Consider the following 23825-nt stretch of genomic DNA (forward strand, 5'->3'; position numbering starts at 1 on the left):
CACCTTTTTGTTTGAGGCTGAGCTGAAACACAAAAGGAGAGAAAGAGACAGCTCTTGGGAGGCCAGAAGGTCCCTGAATGTAACTGTGCAATAAATTTATAAAGTGTTTGAAACCTGATGTGTTCCTTCTGTTTTCATTCTACACACAAGAAGTTGAGTCCTTTTCTCATTTGTTTGATTTTTGTTCTCATTTGAGTTTTTGTGTCTCATATTTGGAGTCGCGTCTCCTAAATGATTGAGAAAAAGGACAATAAATATTATTTAATATTGAACTTGAAAAAACGGTTGGAGAAGCATAAAAGCTTTCCACAACTCTGCACGCAATATTGTTAACAAGGAACAATCTTTCATTTTTTTTAGGGTGAGTTCGCATGTGCACAACTATGTTCATGTTTACATGGTGTGTTTGTGGTATTTACAATAGTTCAAAGTCTACAGATCAAATGTTAAAACTGTAAATTTCTCTTATTTTGAAAAGTTCTTTTTGATTTTTGATGCTAGCTACACGTTTCACATATTTGGCTCAGCGCTCAGGGCCACCATCCTCATTGGCTGACCTGCCCACAAAGCTTTAATTTAACCCTGACACTGCAAGATACATGTTTGAATATTTACATCATTTCACTCATTTTATTCACACAACAACATCTTCAATAACAGAGTTTGAATGAAGTTCAGGGGTTGATGCTGCTCATTGATTGGACGGTTGGTTTCAGCGCTGCTCTGCACAGATGAAGGTAGAAGGTGTGACTGGATCTATAGACTGGAAACAGGGAAACATGTTGAACATTTAAAGCATTGCAGTAGAAATGTTCATGTTCTAAATGTAGCAGAGCTGATCGGTGATCAGCGTGTTCACACTTGCAATATACAACAACGTTTCATGTCTTCACACGTTAGCATGTGAACTTTACGCTGATTTAGGCTCGTTTTGAGCCCGTCTGAGCAGTCAGACGGCATATTTTGAAATCAGCATATGAAGGTGTGGCTCTCTCACAGTCTTCAGGTGGAATCCCACTTCCTTGTAGGAAGCAGTTCACCTGTGTGTCCATGTTTAGTGTCCAGGTGTGGAGTGGAGCTTGTTGTTTGTGTGTGTGTTTGAAGAAACTGTAAGTTTGCTTTATTTCCTCCTTTAACAAATTTACTGTTTGTTTCTGCTCTGTAATGTTTGGATCAGATGTTCAGCTCTTACTTCAGGACAAACTTTTGATCACTCTTGTGTTTGAAGACAAATCCACATGATTAGAGATTGATCGTCAGTAACTCTGCAGTGGAACATTTGTTTCTGTGATAAACAACTTAAATGGATCTGTATGAAACTTTAGACCCATCGGACACTGTTTTTCCCTTTAACTGGAAACAATCAGATAAAATTGGTTCGTTCTTAAGAACTCAACATTCAGGTTTTACTGAAGTGACGTTGAAAAAACACAAAGTAAAGCAGCTCCAGCTCAGTTCAGGGTTACTGCAAACAAAGTTTATTTAAAGAAAATATAGAATTTTACAAACACCATTAACATTTACAGCATTTTTGAAAAATCCTGAATCTCAATATACCTTCATATGGAGGCTGTGACTTCAGTCATACATAATGTGCAGGAAAGTATTTGGACTTGTTTTGTGTTGTATTGCGGTCATGTTCACTTTAAATGTTGTGTTTTAATCAGTGGATCTGAGTTTGAGTTTTCTTCTTTTAGCGTTTGAAGGTTTTAATCCTTAATAGTTGGTCTCTCGTGTTTGCCTGTGTGTTTCCCCTTCTTGTTTATAAACACTTTGAATTTTGTTCCTTTTGAACAGTTTTCAGTCTGAATGAAGGTTTGCTTGATGTTATTTGAGTCAGTTGTCCTGGATTTGGCATTAACCTCTGCCAGCTAATGTCAATAATCTTATATCAAATACATTTATATAGTCACTCAATGGTACATTTAGATGAAATAAATAGTTGAACTGATGAATGTTAAAATTCTGTAGGTTGTTTTAAATTAAACACAAAATAACTGTTCATAGATGGCCTTTGGTGGTTTTTTTGTCCCTTTGTGAATTTTATTTCTTAGATAAGACCAGAGGCCCACTGAGCCTTTTCACCTTCAGTCTGTGCTCAGCAGCCAGTACATTATTCTGTGAAAAGTCTGTCTTTTTAGAGTAGGTATACTCATGTAATGGTTAAAGCCACAACACAAGATGCAATCAGAAGCTCAAGTAATCAAAAATAAACATTACTCAGCACTGATTATCCTTCTGTATCATACACTCAGTGAATCTTAGTCTGTTGGAAATGTTCAGGACTGAAGATCAGAACCATAGATCAGCTGGTTGTGTCCAAAAGATCAGGGCACGCACGCACGCACGCACGCACGCACGCACGCACGCACGCACGCACACACACACACACACACACACACACACACACACACACACACACACACACACACCTTGGTTGTTCGCCACATCCCCATTGAGTTCCAGATAAAGCCTCTCAGGGTCCTGTTGAACTTGTACAGTTCTAGACCTTCCACGTTCCAGAATAGTGGAGAATTGAGTCATAAGCCTCCTTGGAGTGCATCCAGGCATTGCAACGGTTAGTGAGCCTGGTCTTGCAGTCTCAGACAACTGCTCGGTCTACCAGCAGCTGGTGTTTTGCTCCTCTGGTATTCCTACCAAAAAATACTGTTTTAATGTCTGCATGAATATAAGCTTATATCTCTGTGTTTTTATTACAGGGGGGTTCACTGTACATACCAGTGCTGTTGTTGTTTAATATTATTTCTGCACAAGTTTCAACAGAGAGTTATTAGTAGTTCAGCAGCTCCTAGATCTTTTTCTATCAACAGTTTTCTGAATTCTCATCCTGATCACCATCTTTATGTAGTCCTGTTGGATTGTTCATGGGTCTCGACAAAGTTTATTAGATAAGAAAAACGACTTCCCATGATCAGTGTGTGGTCAAGTCATATGAAACTTAGAGTATAAAGTCCATCTGTCCATGCTTTTCAGAGATGCTATTTTTCAGAGTTTAAAAACTACTTCTATCACTTTGAATGACGAACATGAAAAAGAGTTTATTTGTCACTACCTACTTAGGTTGATTTTTTTACACTGAGGTACTAAATCTGAATATTTTTTTGTGAACTTGGATGATAATTATGAATTTGGAAAATATACTTTTTTTTTTAAATTAAGAATAGAAACTGCTCAGAGGAAAAGAGAATGAAATGAGACAAGATTGAGGCCACTTTAAATCTCTAAACACAAAGTTAAACAGTCTGAAAGTCTTCTGAAATTCTGCCTCTTCCCAACTGTCATGTTTCACGTGGAGTCCTGCCTCCTTCCAGCTCACCTGTGTGTCTGTGTTTAGTGTCGAGGTGTGGAGTGGAGCTTGTTGTTCGTGTGTGTGTTTGAAGAAACTGTAAGTTTGATTTGTTTCCTCCTTTAAAAGTTTGTCTTTAGGAACTTTAGAAATACAAATGTACTTAAAGTACAATAAATCTGATATATAATCATAAAATGTGTGACCAAACAAATCCGTGATGTGTGTTAGTGTTTTCATGGCTCTGTTAAATAACATGTTGATACTGTTGATGCTTCACAACGATAAGGCGTGCTTCAAGCTAAAAACTATGCTGCATGCAATTACTAGTTTTTCTAGTTTAAACTTCAATAGAAGAATGTTTCCTTGACTGAAAACACCCATCATCATAAAGAAAATCCTTTTCTCATGAATATGATGTGAGACAGTGAAGACAGCTTCTTGTGTGTTCTGCTTTCTTGGGTTCCTCTCAATAAGCAGCTCCCTTTATGCTGCCAGTCCTTCTGTATCTAATGTCTGTTTGTGTGGCTTTATGTGGCTCCTTATCTTCAAACAGGAGTCTGTGAGAAGGAGTCTGCAGGTTGTGACAATTTTGCTCTGTTGTGTTAAACTCCCAGGACCAGAAACATGTGAGGCTCAGATCTGAAATCCAAAACCAGATCAAGTCTGTTAGTTTTTATCTGGATCTGAAAGCTTAAATCAGATTTGACAGGAGTTAGAAGTGTGTTCTCCATATCAGAGAACAGAGAGCTGCTGAACATGTTTTCATATTACAAGCTGTAGGATCTGTTGATAAAGCACTGACTTGGTCCGCCAAACAGCTTCAGGGGAATGACTGTAATATTTCCCAAACATCCTGCTGAGATCTTTGTGCTGTTGTAGTTTCTAATATTTCTGCTTTCAAAGTGTACTGATGTAATATAAAAATAATAATAATTCTAATGATAAATGAGAAAATCTTTTTTTCTTCCTCAGCAGTTCATCCTTTGCTTTCATAAAGAGGATGATCTGTGTTAAATTAATTAAAATATTCCTTGGCATATTTTAAAGCATATTTTAAAGTGTCAGCGTCACTCTGAGACAGGATATTTCTAACTTTAGAGATGTTGCACAAATGGAAGAACGCAGTCTTACATATTTGTTTAATATGTGCGTCGAAGGACATATCCTGGTCAAAAATGACTCCAAGGTTCCTCACAGTGTTACTGGAGGCCAAGGTAATGCCATCCAGAGTAAGAATCTGGTTCGATACCATATTTCTAAGATTTTCAGGGCCGAGTACAATAACCTCAGTTTTATCTGAATTAAGAAGCAGAAAGTTAGCGTCCATCCAGGTCTTTATGTCTTTAAGACATTCCTGCAGTTTAACTAATTGGTGTGTGTTATCTGGCTTCATGGACAGATAGAGCTGGGTGTCATCTGCATAGCAGTGAAAATGTATACTATGTCTTCTAATGATGTTGCCTAAGGGAAGCATGTATAATGTAAACAGAATTGGTCCTAGCACTGAACCCTGTGGAACTCCATAATTAACCTCAGTGTGTGAAGAGGACTCTCCATTTACATGCACAAATTGGAGTCTATTAGATAGATATGATACAAACCACTGCAGCACAGTACCTGTAATACCTACAGCATGTTCTAATCGCTCTAATAGAATATTATGGTTGACAGTATCGAATGCTGCACTGAGGTCGAGCAGGACAAGCACAGAGATGAGTCCACTGTCAGAGGCCATAAGAAGATTATTTGTAACCTTCACTAAAGCTGTTTCTGTGCTGTGATGAGCTCTGAAACCTGACTGAAACTCTTCAAATAAGCCATTCCTCTGCAGATGATCTGTGTTAAGAAATAAATATATATTCTTAATGCTTATTTGCTGATTAGATTGTTTTATAAGTGGCCCAGACTTGGGTGTAAAACTAGGTCGCAGGCTGACAGGAAACTGCATGCTTTTGCAGAGAATATGAGCTGCAGGCAGAAAGTGAAACTAAGTAGAGTGTTTTATCGAAACTTAAAGTGTGCCTGACGTGTAGAGGAAGTATATTAATAGTCAGACGGGCTGCTGCTGCCCCAGACTCGGGCTGGCATCTCTGTGTGCCCGGTCTCCATATTCCGGAATATGTAAAAATAAAGATGATTTTTTGAGCTTTGACCACTTTGAGCCCAGTCTTTCTTTGCCGTTAAGAGAATACAAAAGTACTGAATTTAATATCTATTAGCTGTTTGACAACTACTCTTTCAAGGATGTTTGATATGAAAGGAAGGTTGGAGTTTGGCCTATAATTAGCTAAGACTGCTGGGTCTTGAAGGCCTGTGGTACATAGCCGATTATTAGAGATAGGTTGATCATATTTAAGATCGAAGAATTAATTAATGGCAGGACTTCTTTGAGCAGTTTTGTAGGAATGGGATCTAAAAGACATGTTGATGGTTTGGAGGAAGTAATTATTGAAGTTAACTCAGAAAGATCAATTGGAGAAAAAGAGTCTAACTTAACATCAATGGTACTGAAAGTAGCTGTAGATAATGTTACATCTGTGAGATGATTATGGGTAATTTTTTTCTCTAATGATAAAAATTTTATTTGTGAAGAAGTTCATTACTAGTTAACGTTAAAGAGATGGTTGGCTCAAAAGAGCTCTGACTTTTTGTCAGCCTGGCTACAGTGCTGAAGAGAAACCTGGGGTTGTTCTTATTTACTTCAATCAGTGATGAATAGTAAGATGTTCTGGCTTTGCCGAGGGCTTTCTTATAAAGCAGCAAACTATTTCTCCAGGCTAAATGGTGATCCTCTAAATAAAAACACTTCAGTTTGCTTACCGGACTAATTGTTCCACAGACGATGCCATATCTCACCTGCTTCACACATCCCTGAGTCACCTGGACACTGGCAGAGGGAATTATGTTAGGATGCTGTTCGTGGACTACAGTTCAGCATTCAACACAATAATTCCCTCTAAGCTTTTCACCAAGTTGACGAATCTAGGACTCAGCTCATCACTGTGTCAGTGGATCCTCAACTTCCTCACAGACAGACCCCAATCAGTGAGGGTGGGAAAACAAGTCTCCCCCTCCATCTCACTCAGCACTGGAGCGCCTCAGGGCTGTGTTTTAAGCCCCCTGCTGTACTCACTGTACACTTATGACTGTGTAGCCACATCCAACACCACCTCCATTGTCAAGTTTGCTGACGACACTGCTGTTGTGGGTCTGATCTCCGACAACATCGAGACGGCCTACCTGGAGGAGATTAGGAACCTGGAGAACTGGTGCCAGGAGAATAACCTCCTCTTAAACATCAGCAACACTAAGGAGCTGATCGTGGACTTCACTACAAAGCAGGCGAGGAATGACAAACCCCTCATCATCAGTGGAACGCAAGTGGAGAGAGTGGACAGTTTCCGATACCTGGGTGTCCACATCACTCAGGACCTGTCATGGTCCTGTCACATCAACACCTTGGTTAAGAAAGCCCGTCAGCGTCTCTTCTTCCTCAGAAGACTTAGAGACTTCCATCTGCCACTGAAGGTGCTCAAGAACTTCTACTCCTGCACCATCGAGAGCGTCCTGACGGCAAACATCTGCACCTGGTTTGGGAACAGCACCAAGCAGGACAGACGAGATCTGCAAAGGGTGGTGCGCTCGGCAGAACGCATCATTCAATCAGAGCTCCCTGACCTGCTGTCCATCTACACCAAGCGGTGCAAGTCCAAAGCTAGGAAGATTATGATGGACCTCTCCCATCCCAACAATGGACTCTTCTCACTGTTGAGGTCTGGGAAGCGCTTCCGCTCCCTTAAGGCCAAAACAGAGAGAATGAGGAGGAGCTTCTTCGCCCAGGCTATTCGGGCCCTGAACCAGGTGTCGGACAGGACTCTCCCACACACATCACTATAAGAGTGGACTCTCACACACACATCACTATAAGAGTGGACTCTCACACACACATCACTATAAGAGTGGACTCTCACACACATCACATCACCACACGCACCACCACACATTTCCTATAATTTATAATCTTTATAATCTCTTTCTGCTATTTGCACATATTTTTACTCGAAATTTATAAGTTAATTTGTAAATTTTGTAGCAACCTGTAAATTGTATGACTAATACTGTAAAACTTTTTTCTGTCATTTAATGGTCGGGCATTGTACACCTACAAGCATTTCACCCCCATGTCATACTGTGTATGGTTGTGTGTGTGTGACAAATAAAATTTGAATTTGAATTTGAGTAGCGTTCAGGTTGCTGCTCTGTGTTGGTACAGGCAGTGGCGATCCTATCCTGTTTGGTGCCCTGGGCGAACACCCCTGGACTCTGTTAGGGTGGTGTCTGAGTGGCAGATGTTGTCCAAGATAAGGACAATCATGGATAACACCTCCCACCCACTCCATGACATACTGGCTACTCACAGGAGCACACTCAGTGAGAGACAGATTACCAAAGAGCACCACTGAACGACACAGGAAATCATTCCTGCCTGTGGCCATCTTCCTGTACAACTCTTCCATCTAACACACTGTAAACACTGCTATAGTTACATCCTTTTAACACACGCTCTTTTCTACTCTATAATATCCCTGTCAATTTTCTTAATATTTATTTATAATCACTTCTGTTAATACTTGATATTTATAATTGAGTGATCTGTATATATTAGTGCTATTTCTTAAATGTGTAAAATCTGTAACACAATGTATTGTTTGGAGTGTAGTCTGTTACTATTTTTAGAATTTCTTCTTAGAGCGACTGTAACCCACATAATTTCCTTAGGGATTAATAAAGTATTCTGAATATGATTCTGATTGTTTCAGGATACATGACCTGCCATTTTCCAATGACACATCAGCTTCCCGGTTTCTTTTGCTCATTTCTCCTCCTCCTCTTTTCTCTAAACTGAGCACCTGATGGCTTTGAACATTGGTTTTAATTTTGCACTCCAGTATGAACACAAATCCCCCAACCCGAGGATTACCACAACATAACCTAATAGACCTACACCTTAGTTCACAGATTCGCTTTGTCTAGGGTTTATGTCTGGGATTTCGCACAACCCAGGATTCAAATCATGAATACATAATGGGCTTGGATGAATGAAATGTACTCTATTTGGAAGCAGCCAGCACCCTTTCCTGTCGACAGGTTGTGTGAGAGATTTTAAATCATCAAACTGTAAATTACAAATTGTTATTGATCCCTTCACTCCTAGTGTATATTTATTTTCTTACTCTTCTTATATTTATTGTTTACTTGCACTGCTGTAACTGGAGCCTCGTCATCTCGTCTCTCTGTATACGTTACTGTATATGGTGGAGTACGGTAAAGTATATTTTGACCTATTTTTACCGCAGCAGCTGATCGAAAGGAGGATTTCTGTTGATGTGCACATGAATGATTTGTGTTTCCTCTACAGGTGAAGGTAGAAAGTGTGTGTGAGCTGATGTGGATGTGAATTCAGCAGCATGGATCGGTGTGAGGACAGAGAGGAGGGAGTCCCTCCCTCTAAACCCACTCTGTGTGGGGAATATGAGAGCCAGACCAAAGCTCAGAGGTGAGATGACCATCTCTAACTCTCCATGACTCTTCTTCATGTCACAACTCAGCACTCACATCACTGCTCCATCTTTATTCACAGGAACCAACCTGGACCCAGCTGTGGGTCTGACAAGTCTAAAGAAGAGGGCATTCAATTCAATTCAACTTCAGCAAACACAAAGTGAAAAAACATTTAATTCAAACATAAACTAAAGCAGAAAGTAACTGCCTTATTTGGTCATCTATCTATCTATCTATCTATCTATCTATCTATCTATCTATCTATCTATCTATCTATCTATCTATCTATCTATCTATCTATCTATCTATCTATCTATCTATCTATGGACATAAGAGATAAAGATTTACATATATAAATAAAAGCAAGCAGTTGACTTGTTAATATTTTGAAATATCTGTAACTGACCAGAGGCAAAAAAAAACAAAACCAAAAAAACATTATGGCCCATCCGACACGAAATGATCACCATTCATGCTGGATGAATTAGTGAAAATAGCGAAAAGAGCAGCCAGCTCTGTTTAAGAAAGTGGTCTTCAGTGACATTCCAGACATACAAAAAACACTGGACTCAGTGGTACTCTTCTTCCTGTCTTTGACTGCTGAGGTTCTCGGTAATATCTACAAAAAATGTCAAAATTTTATTGCAAATTCTTTTAGGATACTGAGTCTTTACTTTTTCATATTTTAATAGCCATTATCAAGTGGGAGTTTTTCTTTTTAGTTTTATTGTATTATTCTGAGTCTTCATGATGTATCCACAGCGTGGACCAGGAAAGCTCAGAGGTTCCCAGTGGTCAGTCTGCCCAGCAGCACCTGGACTCCATATTTATGGTCTGTACATATACAAATATTACTTTTACATCTATTCTGTTCATAGAACTCATGCTGGGTTCTGGCTCAGAAGGTCGAGTGAGTTTTCCTTTGAACAGAATGTTTTGGTCAGATTTGTGCCTCCACTAAACTGCAAAAACAGTGGAAAATATCAAGTATGCCTCAGTATTTTGGGGGGGGGGGGGGGGAGCAAACGGTACACTTTGGCAGCTGGGCAGGCCAAAAAAATAAATAAATGGAATAAAATAACATTTTATTTAGAAGCGCCTTTCAAGAATTGAGTATACCTTAGAAGCAGTTAAATAATAAAATCACAGTATGGCTAATACCACTTGAAAGAGAACATACTACATAATACTACATAGTATTGGGTAGTATTGTAGTGAATACTGCATAAAATGAATCAGAAAAGGAAAGTTTAAAAATATGTGTGTAATGTTGTGAAAGTGGTGTGAAAGAAAGTTCCAGTGCACACTCAGCTGAAAATACTGGAGGGTAATTTGAGCAGATGGGAAAATAACAGTAGCAGAGGAGGATGATGTCAGAGTACGGGAAGGAGTGGAGATGTGCTGAAGATCAGATATGGAGGTGTGACTTTATGGAGATATTTTGAAGTAAGAAGCAGAATCTAAAATCAATGTGATATTTCACAGGAAACCAGTGAAGTGGTTGAAGAGCAGTAGTAATGGGTTCGATTAATGACACAAGCAGCTGAACTTTGCACCAGCTGAAGTCTATGGAGATATTTGTGTGGTAATCTAGACAGGATAAAATTATAATAATCCATATGGAATATAACCAGAGCTTGTACAAGAATAGCAGTAGTGTTATCTGCGGGGAATGATAACTGATTTTATGTAGCTGGAAATATGATGACCAAGTAATAATACTGATAAGTATTTCAAAGTTTAGTGCTCTATCAAGAGAAACATCTCCTCATCTCCGAATAACAATGTATGGTCATTCAATGTACTATATGGATTATCTGCCACATGCTGTGGGATCATAAAAATTATACTACTGAAAAGGGCATAAAGTTATTACGCTGCACGGCGCAGTAACACTGAGGTGGAAAATTTCTGGCTTCACCAGATTGGATAAAGGCTCCATAATATCCAGAATTAGCTGCAGATGTAGAGAGACGTGTTCTTAAGAACAACATGAGACATAACTTTGTGACAACATTAAAATTTAAGAGCAATATAAAGGGATAGATATATGGAAAATATTCTCAGAAACTGTGGATTTTGCCTTGCCCCTCTTCTTTTAGAGAACAAGGGTTTGAATTTCATTGAGGTTTTGTGTATGTTGAGCCTAATTAAACTGATTCCTAGAAACAGTTTTGGGGTATTTCATAAAATATTTTGTTCCAGACGTTGGAGGACCAAATAATCTCTTTTGTGAAGAACGAGCTGAAGAACATCAAGACAGGTCTGAGTCCAGATGACCTACAAATTTTTAAGAGTCAATGTGAGGATGACTTACAGAGTGTGGATGAAGAACACAGTACGAGCAGAAGAGAAGCTTTTGTGATGATTACAGTGGACTTCCTGAAGAGAATGAAGCAGAATAAGTTCGCTGAGTGTTTGCTGAGAGGTGAGAATTTTTCTCTAAATAAAAATACATTCTAAAAAAACATGCTAAAACATTGAACAATATTTCAAGTAATAGAAAAAAATACATTCAACATATGTGATGAATCATTGATTTTGTGTGTGTCACTCAGGAACCTGCACTCGGAACTTCCAGCGGCATCAACATGAATTTAAATCTAACATGAAGAAGAAGTTCCAATGTGTGTTTGAGGGGATCGCTAAAGCAGGAGACCAAACCCTTCTGAATGAGATCTACACAGAGCTCTACATCACAGAGGGACGGACTGTAGATTTCAGCGATGAACATGAGGTCAGACAGATTGAAACAACATCCAGTAAACCAGACACTCTAGAAGCAATAATCAGACAAGAAGACATCTTTAAAGACTCACGTGAAAGAAATAAACCAATCAGAACAGTGCTGACAAAGGGAGTGGCTGGCATAGGGAAAACTGTCTTAACACAGAAATACACCCTCGACTGGGCTGAAGACAAAGCCAACCAGCACATCCAGTTCATATTTCCATTCACTTTCAGAGAGCTGAATGTGCTGAAAGAGGAAAAGTTCAGCTTGGTGGAACTTGTTCATCACTTCTTTACTGAAACCAAAGAAGCAGGAATCTGCAGCTTTGAAGACTTCCAGGTTGTGTTCATCTTTGATGGTCTGGATGAGTGTCGACTTCCTCTGGACTTCCACAAAACTACAATCCTAACTGACCCTAGAAAGTCCTCCTCAGTGGATGTGCTGCTGATAAACCTCATCAGGGGGAAACTGCTTCCCTCTGCTCGTCTCTGGATAACCACACGACCTGCAGCAGCCAATCAGATCCCTCCTGAATGTCTTGGCAGGGTAACAGAGGTCAGAGGGTTCACTGACCCACAGAAGGTGGAGTACTTCAGGAAGAGATTCACAGATAAGAAGCAGATCAGCACCATCATCTCCCACATTAAGACCTCACGAAGCCTTCACATCATGTGCCACATCCCAGTCTTCTGCTGGATCACTGCTACAGTTGTGGAGGATGTGCTGAAAACCAGAGAGGGAGGGCAGCTGCCCAAGACCCTGACTGAGATGTACATCCACTTCCTGGTGGTTCAAGCCAAAGTGAAGAAGGTCAAGTATGATCGAGGAGCTGAGACAGATCCACCCTGGAGTCCAGAGAGCAGGAAGATGATTGAGTCTCTGGGAAAACTGGCGTTTGATCAGCTGCAGAAAGGAAACCTGATTTTCTATGAATCAGACCTGATAGAGTGTGGCATCGATATCAGAGCAGCCTCTGTGTACTCAGGAGTGTTCACACAAATCTTTAAAGAGGTGAGAGGACTGTACCAGGACAAGGTGTTCTGCTTCATCCATCTGAGTGTTCAGGAGTTTCTGGCTGCTCTTCATGTCCATCTGACCATCTTCAACTCTGGAGTCAATCTGCTGGTAGAACAAGTAATTACATCCCAGATGTCTGAAAGAAGAGAAGAATCTGCAGGGAGACACTTCTACCAGAGTGCTGTGGACAAGGCCTTGCAGAGTCCAAATGGACACCTGGACTTGTTTCTCCGCTTCCTCCTGGGTCTTTCATTGCAGACCAATCAGACTCTCCTACGAGGCCTTCTGACAGAGACACAAAGTAACAAACAGGAAACAGTTCAGTACATCAAGAAGAAGCTCAGTGAGAATCTGTCTGCCGAGAAAAGCATCAATCTGTTCCACTGTTTGAATGAACTGAGTGATTGTTCTCTAGTGGAAGAGATCCAACAGTCGCTGAGATCAGGAAGACTTTCCCAAAATAAACTTTCTCCTGCTCAGTGGTCAGCTCTGGTCTTCATCTTACTGTCATCAGAAAAAGATCTGGATGTGTTTGACCTGAAGAAATACGCTTCAGAGGAGGCTCTTCTGAGACTGCTGCCAGTGGTCAAAGTCTCCAACAAAGCTCTGTATGTATGCATCTATATATACACATTGAAATGTTTATGCAAGTACGGTTTATAGCAACAGAAAGTCTTAGCATGTCTAAAACATTTGTGTATTTAACCTTTATCAAAGTGGACCCAGAGTTTTTCTTTAACTCTTCAAAAACTAATATAAATAAAAGAAAAAAATTCCTGGAAAGAGCTAAGGCAACTTCTTTTTTAACAGAGGATGAATGGTGTGTTCATCAAGGTTCAGTATGTGATAATTAAGGATTATTTTGAACTGTATCTAGCAACAGCAATCACTCCTACTCTAATTAGGAAAGTATAGATGCCTGTGTCAGTGGGTATTGATCTGTAATCACTAAAAGTACTAGATCTCCACTTGCTTAACAGATACAGTGGTGTAACTGTGATATTTTGAAGCAAATTCTGTTTTCTTTCTTTTTTCCAAGTTGAAAATAAGTTATTTAATTTGATCACAAATATAATTTCAGACTGTCTGGCTGTAACCTCACAGAGAGAAGCTGTGAAGCTCTGTGCTCAGTTCTCAGCTCCCTGTCTTCTAGTTTGGGAGAACTAGACCTGAGTAACAATGACCTGCGTGACTCAGGAGTAAAGCTTCTATCTGCTGGATTGAAGAGTCCAAGCTGTTCACTGAAAACTCTCAGGTAAGAATTAAAGCTTTTTTCATTAATTTATGTTTATAATCTGGATTATATTATTGATCAAAGAAAAACATTGTTAAATTGACCTATTATTCATATTTATATTAATTGGTAAATGGTAAATGGCCTGTATTTGTATAGCGCTTTACTCAGTCCCTAAGGCCCCCAAAGCGCTTTACACATTCAGTCATTCACCCATTCACACACACATTAACACACTGGTGATGGCAAGCTACATTGTAGCCACAGCTGCCCTGGGGCGCACTGACAGAGGCGAGGCTGCCGGACACTGGCGCCACCGGGCCCTCTGACCACCACCAGTAGGCAACGGGTGAAGTGTCTTGCCCAACGACACAACGACCAAGACTCTTAGCCTCTGATTTACAAATTTTATTTATTCATCTTCACATCATTTTTTTTAAATCATGGACTATGAACCTGTGTGTATAACATGCTTGTATAACAGAACATTTCATTACTGTAAACTTAATGTTTTTAACACAAGAAATAAAAGCATAACCTGTGTATTGACAAAACCTTAGGGCAGTGAAAAAAGAAATCAACAGCACCTATCAATTGTAAAAATGGATAAAATAAATAAAAAAAACATTCAATAACACAAACAAATTGCTCTGAAAGGTAAAAAATTACACAATATAAGGCACTAAATATAACAAAGGAAACATTTTCTATATCTGATCCTGTGGCAATGAAGTTGAAACAGATAAAGTGCTCTTTTGTCTTTTGCAGAATTTAGTCCGGTTTATCAATTTCCGATACATAACCATTAACCATAACCGATGACCTCTGTGTCTTTATATAGGAATCTATGCGTATCAATTGGTTACTCCTTTCAACCTTTGTGTCCCACCTTGAGAATCTATATGTTTTTGCCTCAGATAAATTGGGGCCGCAAAGCAATTTTTAATAGCAAGATTTAATAACATATGTGCTGTAATCTTTGCTTTCATTGTGTTAATGTATTACTTCCTGTTACAACACAATGTGGTGTTTTTTGCTTAAACCTTTCAGTGCAATAATTGCAAACTTTTACATATTGACTTATTTTATACTGTGATCTACATCTGCTTTTGAAAGCACACTTTCATTTGAACCACCAGCAAATTAAACTCGTAGTATGTCAGTAGCAGTATGGTCTGTGGTTCTCCAGCTGTGTCACCACCACTTTCCTGCTCAGTGTCAAATGTTTAGTTATTCATCTGTCTCTTCAACACTAAAGGTACTTCACTGTTCTGAAAATACTCATGCTAAAATTGAAAAGATTTTTTTCTCAGGGTGATGCTGAAAAAACAGTTTGAGCATTTGTTACTTTGAGGTTTGACTTTGACTGTAATCATTATCTTCTAAATGCTCCCACAGAAGTTTTCAGTTGCTCCAAAATGCTGCAGTGAGATTACAGAGACAGAGGCATTGAAAAAGAGATCGTACTTCTCCCATAATAGCTTCTATTACTCCATTTTCTGGACTATAAGGCACACTGTCACTGAATGGGTCTGTTTTCATAAATAAGGTGCACCGGATCATAAGGCACAACAACAAGTTGTGCCTTATAACAAACTTTATTTGTCACATACACAATCACACAACATGAGTGTTGCATGCTTGTGTCTGAGCTGCGAACAGGCTGCAGATGTAGCCACACTCTTCCCGGGCTTAGTTAAAACAGCTGTGCAAACGTGACACCGGTGATAGTTTGATCGGAACGTCAGGGAAAAGCCTGCGGGATGCGACCCAAAGGCCCATCCCGAGAGCAGAGAAACTGCCCCACACTGTCTGCAGACACAGGAGGTGGCTGAAAGTCAGGGGGCAGAGGGAGGGAAAGCCCTGAGAGCAGCCACTGGGTCCTCAAAGGCCTCCAGCTGATCCCCAGGGCCCGAAGCTGGGACATCAGGAGCAGAAGTGTAGCTCACCACTGACTGGGACCCCGGCTGGCCGCGCAAACCCATGACACGCGGGCAATACACTAGATAGGGAGAGGATGGTGGAGGATGGAGAACTGTCACCCGCTGGCTGAGGTTTCAGACACAGTGAGTTCGGACTGGCTCGTTAACCGGCGAACCACGGGCAACACACCAGGGGACACAGCCTGCAACAGCAGGTTGAGCAAGGGATGTGACCCGAAGGTCCGTGCTGAGAGCCAAGCAGCCACTCCGCACCGTCCTTGGACAGAGGAACAGCAAGAGTGAACTCGTGAACGAGACACCTGTAGGCTGCCAGGAAGTTTAGCTCACTGAGTGAGCCCCTGAGTGGCTGCGTAAACCTGCAGTTTCCTTTTAAATTCAGAGTTTATAAAAATCCTTTTCTCATGATTTCCCGAATGATCAGGCCATAAAGAAACAATAATACCACATTTACTTTTGCAGGTTAAAATTGTGGTTCTTAGTGTTTCCAAAAAGTAGAATTAGATAATTAAACTTGAAACAATAGTGTTAAATGGACTAACTTTTATATAGCGCTTTATACAGCATCCCACATTCACCCAAGCACTGTTTTCCAACTAAAATTCATACTCTGATGGATGCAAATGGGGGTTAGTATCTTGCCGAAGGATATTTGGCATGCAGACTGGGGGAGCCAGGGACCGAACCACCAACCTTCCAATCAGCAGATGACCTGCTATACCTCCTGAGCTATAGCCACCCCCTTGATAATCTGACTACATAACAAGTCTTATCTAGTCAAATGGATAGATGGCCCTGTATTTGGAGATAAGAAAAACAAATAAAACAATCCTTACGTGCAGTATTCACAGATGGATTGTTTTTTTCTTTTTTTGTTTGTTTACTTTTGTCTGTCTACAGTCTATCAGGCTGTCTGATTACAGAGGAAGGCTGTACTTCTCTGGCTTCAGCTCTGAACTCCAACCCCTCCCATCTGAGAGAGCTGGACCTGAGCTACAATCATCCAGGCGCCTCAGGAGTGGAGCTCCTTTCGTCTCAACTGAAGGATCCACGCTGGAGACTGGACACTCTCAGGTATGGGAATAGTATCTGATAGAGGAGGAAGAGTTGAAAACATTTTCTTTAAATAATTTAATTCTTTAATTTGTGTTTGTTTCATGCAGATGTGACATAAACAAACACACAACAAACTTCTATCTATATTTAATTATTTAACTATAATTATTTACAGCTGTGGCTCAATAATTTGTTGAAACCACTTTGGCAGCAATTACAGCCTCAAGTCTGTTTGGGACAAATAATCAATTTCTGTGCTTTTGCCTCTTTTTAAACTTTGTTATGAGAAATACAGCATACAAAGTAGAGTACGAAATCCCATGAAAATGGAAAGATACTTAAACACAAAAATCTGACAAAACAGAGCTGGTAAAGAAAATATGAGAGGTTTAAATGTGGCTGCGTGTAGTCAATGTGAGGGTACTCATTTATGTTCAGTCCACAATTAACGCATTTGAGCAGAGGAAAACGTGGGGATTCAAATGATGATAAGAGAAAAACAACAATAAATTATTATTATGTTGTGGTCAGTAATGTATTACACAGTAATTGTCCATTTCCTTAAAATAATGCAGTACATTGGTCTTTCAAAAAATGCAGACCAAACTGCAGTTGTTTGTATTCACTTACACAGCATGTCTGTACAATTTACTGGAGTCATCAAAAACAGCAGACAGCAGTCATATCTCAAGTCTAATAACAGAAGACGGGAAGCTGTTTTGATCCTTAATGACTGTGTCAGTCGTTATAACTTACAACACACAAGGTCAATGTAGACCTCATACTAGCAAATTAGACTAGCACCAACAGGGAGTGCAGAATTATTAGGCAAGTTGTATTTTTGAAGAATAATTTTATTATTGAACAACAACCATGTTCTCAATGAACCCAAAAAACTCATTAATATCAAAGCTGAATGTTTTTGGAAGTCGTTTGTAGTTTGTTTTTAGTTTTAGCTATTTTAGGGGGATATCTGTGTGTGCAGGTGACTATTACTGTGCATAATTATTAGGCAACTTAACAAAAACCAAATATATACCCCTTTCAATTATTTATTTTTACCAGTGAAACCAATATAACATCTCCACATTCACAAATATACATTTCTAACATTCAAAAACAAAACAAAAACAAGTCAGCGCCCAATATAACCACCTTTCTTTGCAAGGACACTCAAAAGCCTGCCATCCATGGATTCTGTCAGTGTTTTGATCTGTTCACCATCAACATTGCGTGCAGCAGCAACCACAGCCTCCCAGACACTGTTCAGAGAGGTGTACTGTTTTCTCTCCTTGTAAATCTCACATTTGATGATGGACCACAGGTTCTCAATGGGGTTCAGATCAGGTGAACAAGGTGGCCATGTCATTAGTTTTTCTTCTTTTATACCCTTTCTTGCCAGCCACGCTGTGGAGTACTTGGACGCGTGTGATGGAGCATTGTCCTGCATGAAAATCATGTTTTTCTTGAAGGATGCAGACTTCTTCCTGTACCACTGCTTGAAGAAGGTGTCTTCCAGAAACTGGCAGTAGGACTGGGAGTTGAGCTTGACTCCATCCTCAACCCGAAAAGGCCCCACAAGCTCATCTTTGATGATACCAGCCCAAACCAGTACTCCACCTCCACCTTGCTGGCGTCTGAGTCGGACTGGAGCTCTCTGCCCTTTACCAATCCAGCCACGGGCCCATCCATCTGGCCCATCAAGACTCACTCTCATTTCATCAGTCCATAAAACCTTAGAAAAACCAGTCTTGAGATATTTCTTGGCCCAGTCTTGACGTTTCAGCTTGTGTGTCTCGTTCAGTGGTGGTCGTCTTTCAGCCTTTCTTACCTTGGCCATGTCTCTGAGTATTGCACACCTTGTGCTTTTGGGCACTCCAGTGATGTTGCAGCTCTGAAATATGGCCAAACTGGTGGCAAGTGGCATCTTGGCAGCTGCACGCTTGACTTTTCTCAGTTCATGGGCAGTTATTTTGCGCCTTGGTTTTTCCACATGCTTCTTGCGACCCTGTTGACTATTTTGAATCAAACGCTTGATTGTTCGATGATCACGCTTCAGAAGATTTGCAATTTTGAGACTGCTGCATCCCTCTGCAAGATATCTCACTATTTTTGACTTTTCTGAGCCTGTCAAGTCCTTCTTTTGACCCATTTTGCCAAAGGAAAGGACGTTGCCTAATAATTATGCACACCTGATATAGGGTGTTGATGTCATTAGACCACACCCCTTCTCATTACAGAGATGCACATCACCTAATATGCTTAATTGGTAGTAGGCTTTCGAGCCTATACAGCTTGGAGTAAGACAACATGCATGAAGAGGATGATGTGGACAAAATACTCATTTGCCTAATAATTCCGAACTCCCTGTATAGTACAAATAACACCATCTATTACTGTGTCTGAATGTGTGGTATTGGCACTGCCAGTTTAGGCCTAAAGAGATATGAGTTTTAAAAAAAGACCACCTAATTTAAATGTATACATTACATGCTTGTTAAAAGCTAACTTCCATAAGCACAATAACCAGATGAAACATATGGCAGTGTTTATATGTAACATAGGCAACCTTAAAATGTTTCTTATGATTCAACTGTGGGATTTAACTGAATTCTTTAGAAGGACAGGCTAAATTACTTTATTTTCAACTTTAAGGCCAACCTACATTTTAACTATTTAACAGGCCACTAATCTAGTTTATGGCTTTGCACTTTCACAACCAAACATGTATCTAAACACATTGTTTTAATAAAAAAAAATACTATTGATGTTATTATTATTACTGTTATTTAACATGTAATTAAACAGAAATGTCCATTAAATATAAAAGCAGTTTGCTTATGTTGTTAAAGAAAGGCTAGATTTGACATTAAGAGATGCTACAGATGTTCAAAAGCAACAAAAAAAGCCTTAAAAGAAATACGGGGTTTAACAATATGTAACGTTATAAAGGTTCATAAGGGTGAAGCTTCTCCAGGTTTGCTCATCATATTTCAGAAAAAAAACCCTGTGCACCATGAACATGCGGACTGATCTATGCCAGAGAGGAGGAAAGCAGTGACATGGAATTTTCAAACCATATTGTTTTGTCCTTCCGCACTGAGAAGCAAAATTTCCATCTTACTTAGTTTTTCTAATTTAAGACAACTCAAATAAACTGGGTTGATCGACTTTTTGGATGAAAAGTACTGGTAACCTACTTAAACTGAGTTCTAATAACAAGTTGATAAAAACTGAGTTCAGTCTACTTAACAGAAAATTTAAAGATGCTGACACACACAGACGCAGCGGCTCACTGCTCCTCACATTCGGTGCTTTGTTTTTTACTTTTTCCATGTGTATATGTGTGGGTGTATGCGTTTTCTATTACTATACATCAAGTGGAGTCCACTTACAGTCGACCTTTTGAGTTTACACTGTGCAAGGAACATTATGTCGGACTATCACCACTTCCATGGCATTCCGGAGGACATACTAAGAACTCCAGGGTCTCCATGGTTGGTTCTTCCCAGCGGTAAGCCAATGAGGAAACATAAACAAAGGAGGCAAAAGCGTGGCTGCACTAGCAAAGCTAAAGAAACAACCATTTAAGCCACCGTTTCCGAGTATCTTCCTCTTCAACGTCAGGTCCATAACCAACAAAAATGACAAACTGAGATTACAAACTGCAGTCAACAAGTATGTACAGGACAGCAGCATTGTACTATTCACAGAGACTTGGCTGCAGCCATCAATTCCGGTATTTACCAATACCTTATCCGTAGATTAATTCCAAACAGCTCTCATGTTTCCTCATTTTTCCAATCTCCTAACATGGGGACGTGTTGGGTGCCCAGAAACCTAACATATTGACAATTTTTCACCTAGAATAAAATGTTATAATTTGGGAGGGAGAACCTGTTGGGACTGAAGTGTATTTGTGAAACTGTTGGACTGTTCCATTATCAGTGTCTAACATTATGTGTATGACAGCGATGTAATGTCCATGTGTGCATGCTGAAAGAGACTGTGCTGGTCTGACCCCCCTCCTCCTTTCAGGGTGGAGCCTGCTGGAGTCCAGTGGTTGAGACCAGGTCTGAGGAAGTGTAAGTGTGTTTTTAATGTGATCCATGAAAACAAAGCAGCACACATTCAACCATCTTCAAACTGTCACATCACTCATTCACATCTCTGATGTCAGGAGGCATCAAAGTGTCAATCAGATGATGGATCAATAACTGCAGCTGGATTGTGTTTGTTCTCTCCACCAGATTCCTGTCAACCCACAATTGACACAAACACAGTACACAGAAACCTCAAACTGTCTGACAACAACAGGAAGGTGACACATGTGCATGAGGTTCAGTCGTATCCTGATCACCCACACAGATTTGATGTTCATCAGCTGCTGTGTAGAGATGGTCTGACTGATCGCGGTTACTGGGAGGTCGAGTGGAAAGGAGAGGTTTGGATAACAGTGAGTTACAGAAGCATAAGAAGGAAAGGAGTCAGCAATGACTGTTATTTTGGAGAGAATGATCATTCCTGGAGGTTGTATTGCTCTGATGCTGGTCCTATTTATGTTTGTCACGATACCAAATTCGTATCCACCACCACCTCCTCCTCCGTCTCTAACAGAGTAGCAGTGTACGTGGACTTTCCTGCTGGCACTCTGTCCTTCTACAGAGTCTCCTCTGACACTCTGATCCATCTCCACACAATCAACACCACATTCACTGAACCTCTTTATCCTGGATTAAAAGTCTTTATGGGTGCCTCAGTGTGTCTGTGCTGAGTTGAGTGTAAAGAGTGTCCTCCTGTTAGAGAAACACTGACTGTTGAACAGATAGTTCAGTCTGTACATGTCTGTCTCTTTCACTCAGAAACACGTTTTCAGATTCATGGATTCAGTTGATGTTTTAAACTATTGATTGATGATGTGACTGATTCCTTGTAAATTTCTTCATCTTCAGGCCTGAAGCTCCGTTCACAACCAGCTCCTCTGCATTTTCATCAAGCCTGAGCTCATTAAAATGAATCCAAATGTTTGATTTCTCTTTCTTAATGGGATTTTTCCAAAGTCTCCACATGCTCTTACTGTTTCACTCATTGTTGGAAGCTAATAATTTGAAAATGTTTCAGCCATATAAGCTGAAAATATTGGCTCAATAGTTTTAAATGCAGTTATAACCAGAATATCATTGTTTTGAGGGATCATAATGCATATGGCTTATCTAATAAACAGCAAAGGCTTCAATCCTGATTTGAAAGTAGTCTTGTGTTTTTCCAATGTTGAACAAGAACATGGTGCAGGATGTTGGTACCAGCTTGGTTATCAAACACATGAAATATGTAAATATGTGTGTATGGCACTGCATATGTTGTGTATCACTTTAGTTTGTATGAAATATGAAAACTATCACAAAGTGTCCTGGTGAAGAATCTGCTGAAATTTCTGACAGACATTCGATTTATTGTCTTTTTGTTTTTCAATTTGATAAAATGCTGCATGAAAAACAAAGAGGAAGTGATGACAGATGTGTTTATGTCCACAAAGCAGAATGAGCTCTGTTGCTGACAATAAGTGATGTACAAAGAGAGTGAGCATTTCTGAGGCCTTGGAAAGAAAAGAGAAGCACAATCACTGATTGTGAGCTCACCAACACACTTCGTTTGTCTTCACAGAGAAAAACACACTTCTTGCTGCTGATGTTTCACAATAAAAGCCACGATAAGAAACAGAAAAGCTGTAAAAAACATTTGATTGAATTGGGGGAAATGTCTGAATCTATCTAGTGTGATATTATTCTGTTATCATATGTTACCTTATATAGGTAATCAAAGTAGTTGAATTATAATAACAGCTGTAGGACATATATTATCCTTTAGTTTAGATGGTGTGCTGTGTATGTAGTTTAGTCCTCATTATACTTTTGGGTTAAAAGAACATAATCATTTTGTAGTTCATTAGATAAGTGTACATCACTCTGTATCCTTGATCTGCTGTGAATGTCTTACACTGTTTTCTTGACATGCTTTATTGTTGAATCATAAAAAGAAGGTTGTAAGCAGGAGACTTGGTGTCTAGGGCAGAAGAGATAAACCACATTCCATACCCCCACCTTCCTTAGAGCAGAAAGACAGGGAGCCAAGGTCAGGAGCCAGTCTCGCTAAGAATTAGAAAAACATGTGAAGATGTAGCTTTTATGACTAGGTGGGGGTCGTCAGAAGCTATAAGAGGCTGTGTAACCCGTCACCATTTTGAGATTTGCTGTGACCCTCTTCATGCATGTCTCCCCATCATGATGGTTCTAATGTTCATAAGTGTTGAATTGTATGGAAATAAATGATTGTTGATTGAGCATTTATACACCGAGTACTGTCCTTCCTTCAGCCCAAAGATTAAAAGAATTGGGAGATTTCAACAACTTGGTGCCGTGTGACCCGGATCTTTGGTGTGCTGAGGAGGTGCAGATTTGGCCTGTGGTGAGATCGTGAGGCGAGGCGAACAGAGGGCGGCCTAAAACAGAAAGGTAAGCACAGCCTGTTGTATTATAAATACCAAATGTGCATATTGGGCTTTCCAAATTAATCTGTTTGCTGAGTTACACGTATTTTCACATTAAATTTGTCGGTGTCTGGTTTTTGGCGCAAGATACTAACAACATAAGTTGAGGCTGAATTCCAGTGTGTTAGATAAACTGCTTCTACCGAGAAACTAATAATACACTACGTTGAGCTAGTTGCAGCCCACTTTACCTTCCACATTTAACTTTGTTTAAGACTGGCTTCTGTAGCAATAATACATTAGAATATCTTTTGGAGACGCGGCCATAAGTCCAGTACATTGAAAAGAGGTTTTGAAGTTAGTTTATGATGTCGGTTAAGTCCACGTGGATGCGGCTATAAAATTGAATATAGAATTAAGGAAAAGCAGATGCTGGCTCACGGTGCAGTTGAGCACTGGCAACGCCAAAAGCGCAACACGTCCGTAGG

At 39.9% G+C, this 23825-nt stretch overlaps 1 protein-coding gene across 4 annotated transcripts; it reads left to right on the top strand.

The window, feature by feature from the left end:
- Positions 1–1027: 1027 nt before the first annotated feature.
- LOC308385860 (protein NLRC3-like) lies at positions 1028–23187 on the top strand. 4 transcript variants are annotated; one of them, XM_080865053.1, is made up of 10 exons: positions 1028–1109; positions 8730–8867; positions 8952–9032; positions 9635–9704; positions 11078–11300; positions 11431–13228; positions 13702–13875; positions 16695–16868; positions 20889–20935; positions 21101–23187. In XM_080865053.1, the coding sequence occupies exons 2-10, from the start codon at positions 8779–8781 to the stop codon at positions 21622–21624; spliced, it is 3180 nt and encodes a 1059-aa protein (XP_080721179.1). In that variant the 5' UTR covers positions 1028–1109; positions 8730–8778; the 3' UTR covers positions 21625–23187. The 4 variants fall into 4 exon arrangements, with proteins under 4 accessions (XP_080721179.1, XP_080721180.1, XP_080721181.1 ...); XM_080865054.1 differs by lacking the exon at positions 1028–1109 and adding an exon at positions 3381–3406; XM_080865055.1 differs by lacking the exon at positions 1028–1109 and having other exon boundaries at positions 8803–8867; positions 8952–9484.
- Positions 23188–23825: the final 638 nt, after the last annotated feature.

This window comes from Rhamphochromis sp. 'chilingali' (genome assembly GCF_963969265.1).
Source record: "Rhamphochromis sp. 'chilingali' genome assembly, chromosome: 18".
NCBI lineage: Eukaryota > Metazoa > Chordata > Actinopteri > Cichliformes > Cichlidae > Rhamphochromis > Rhamphochromis sp. 'chilingali'.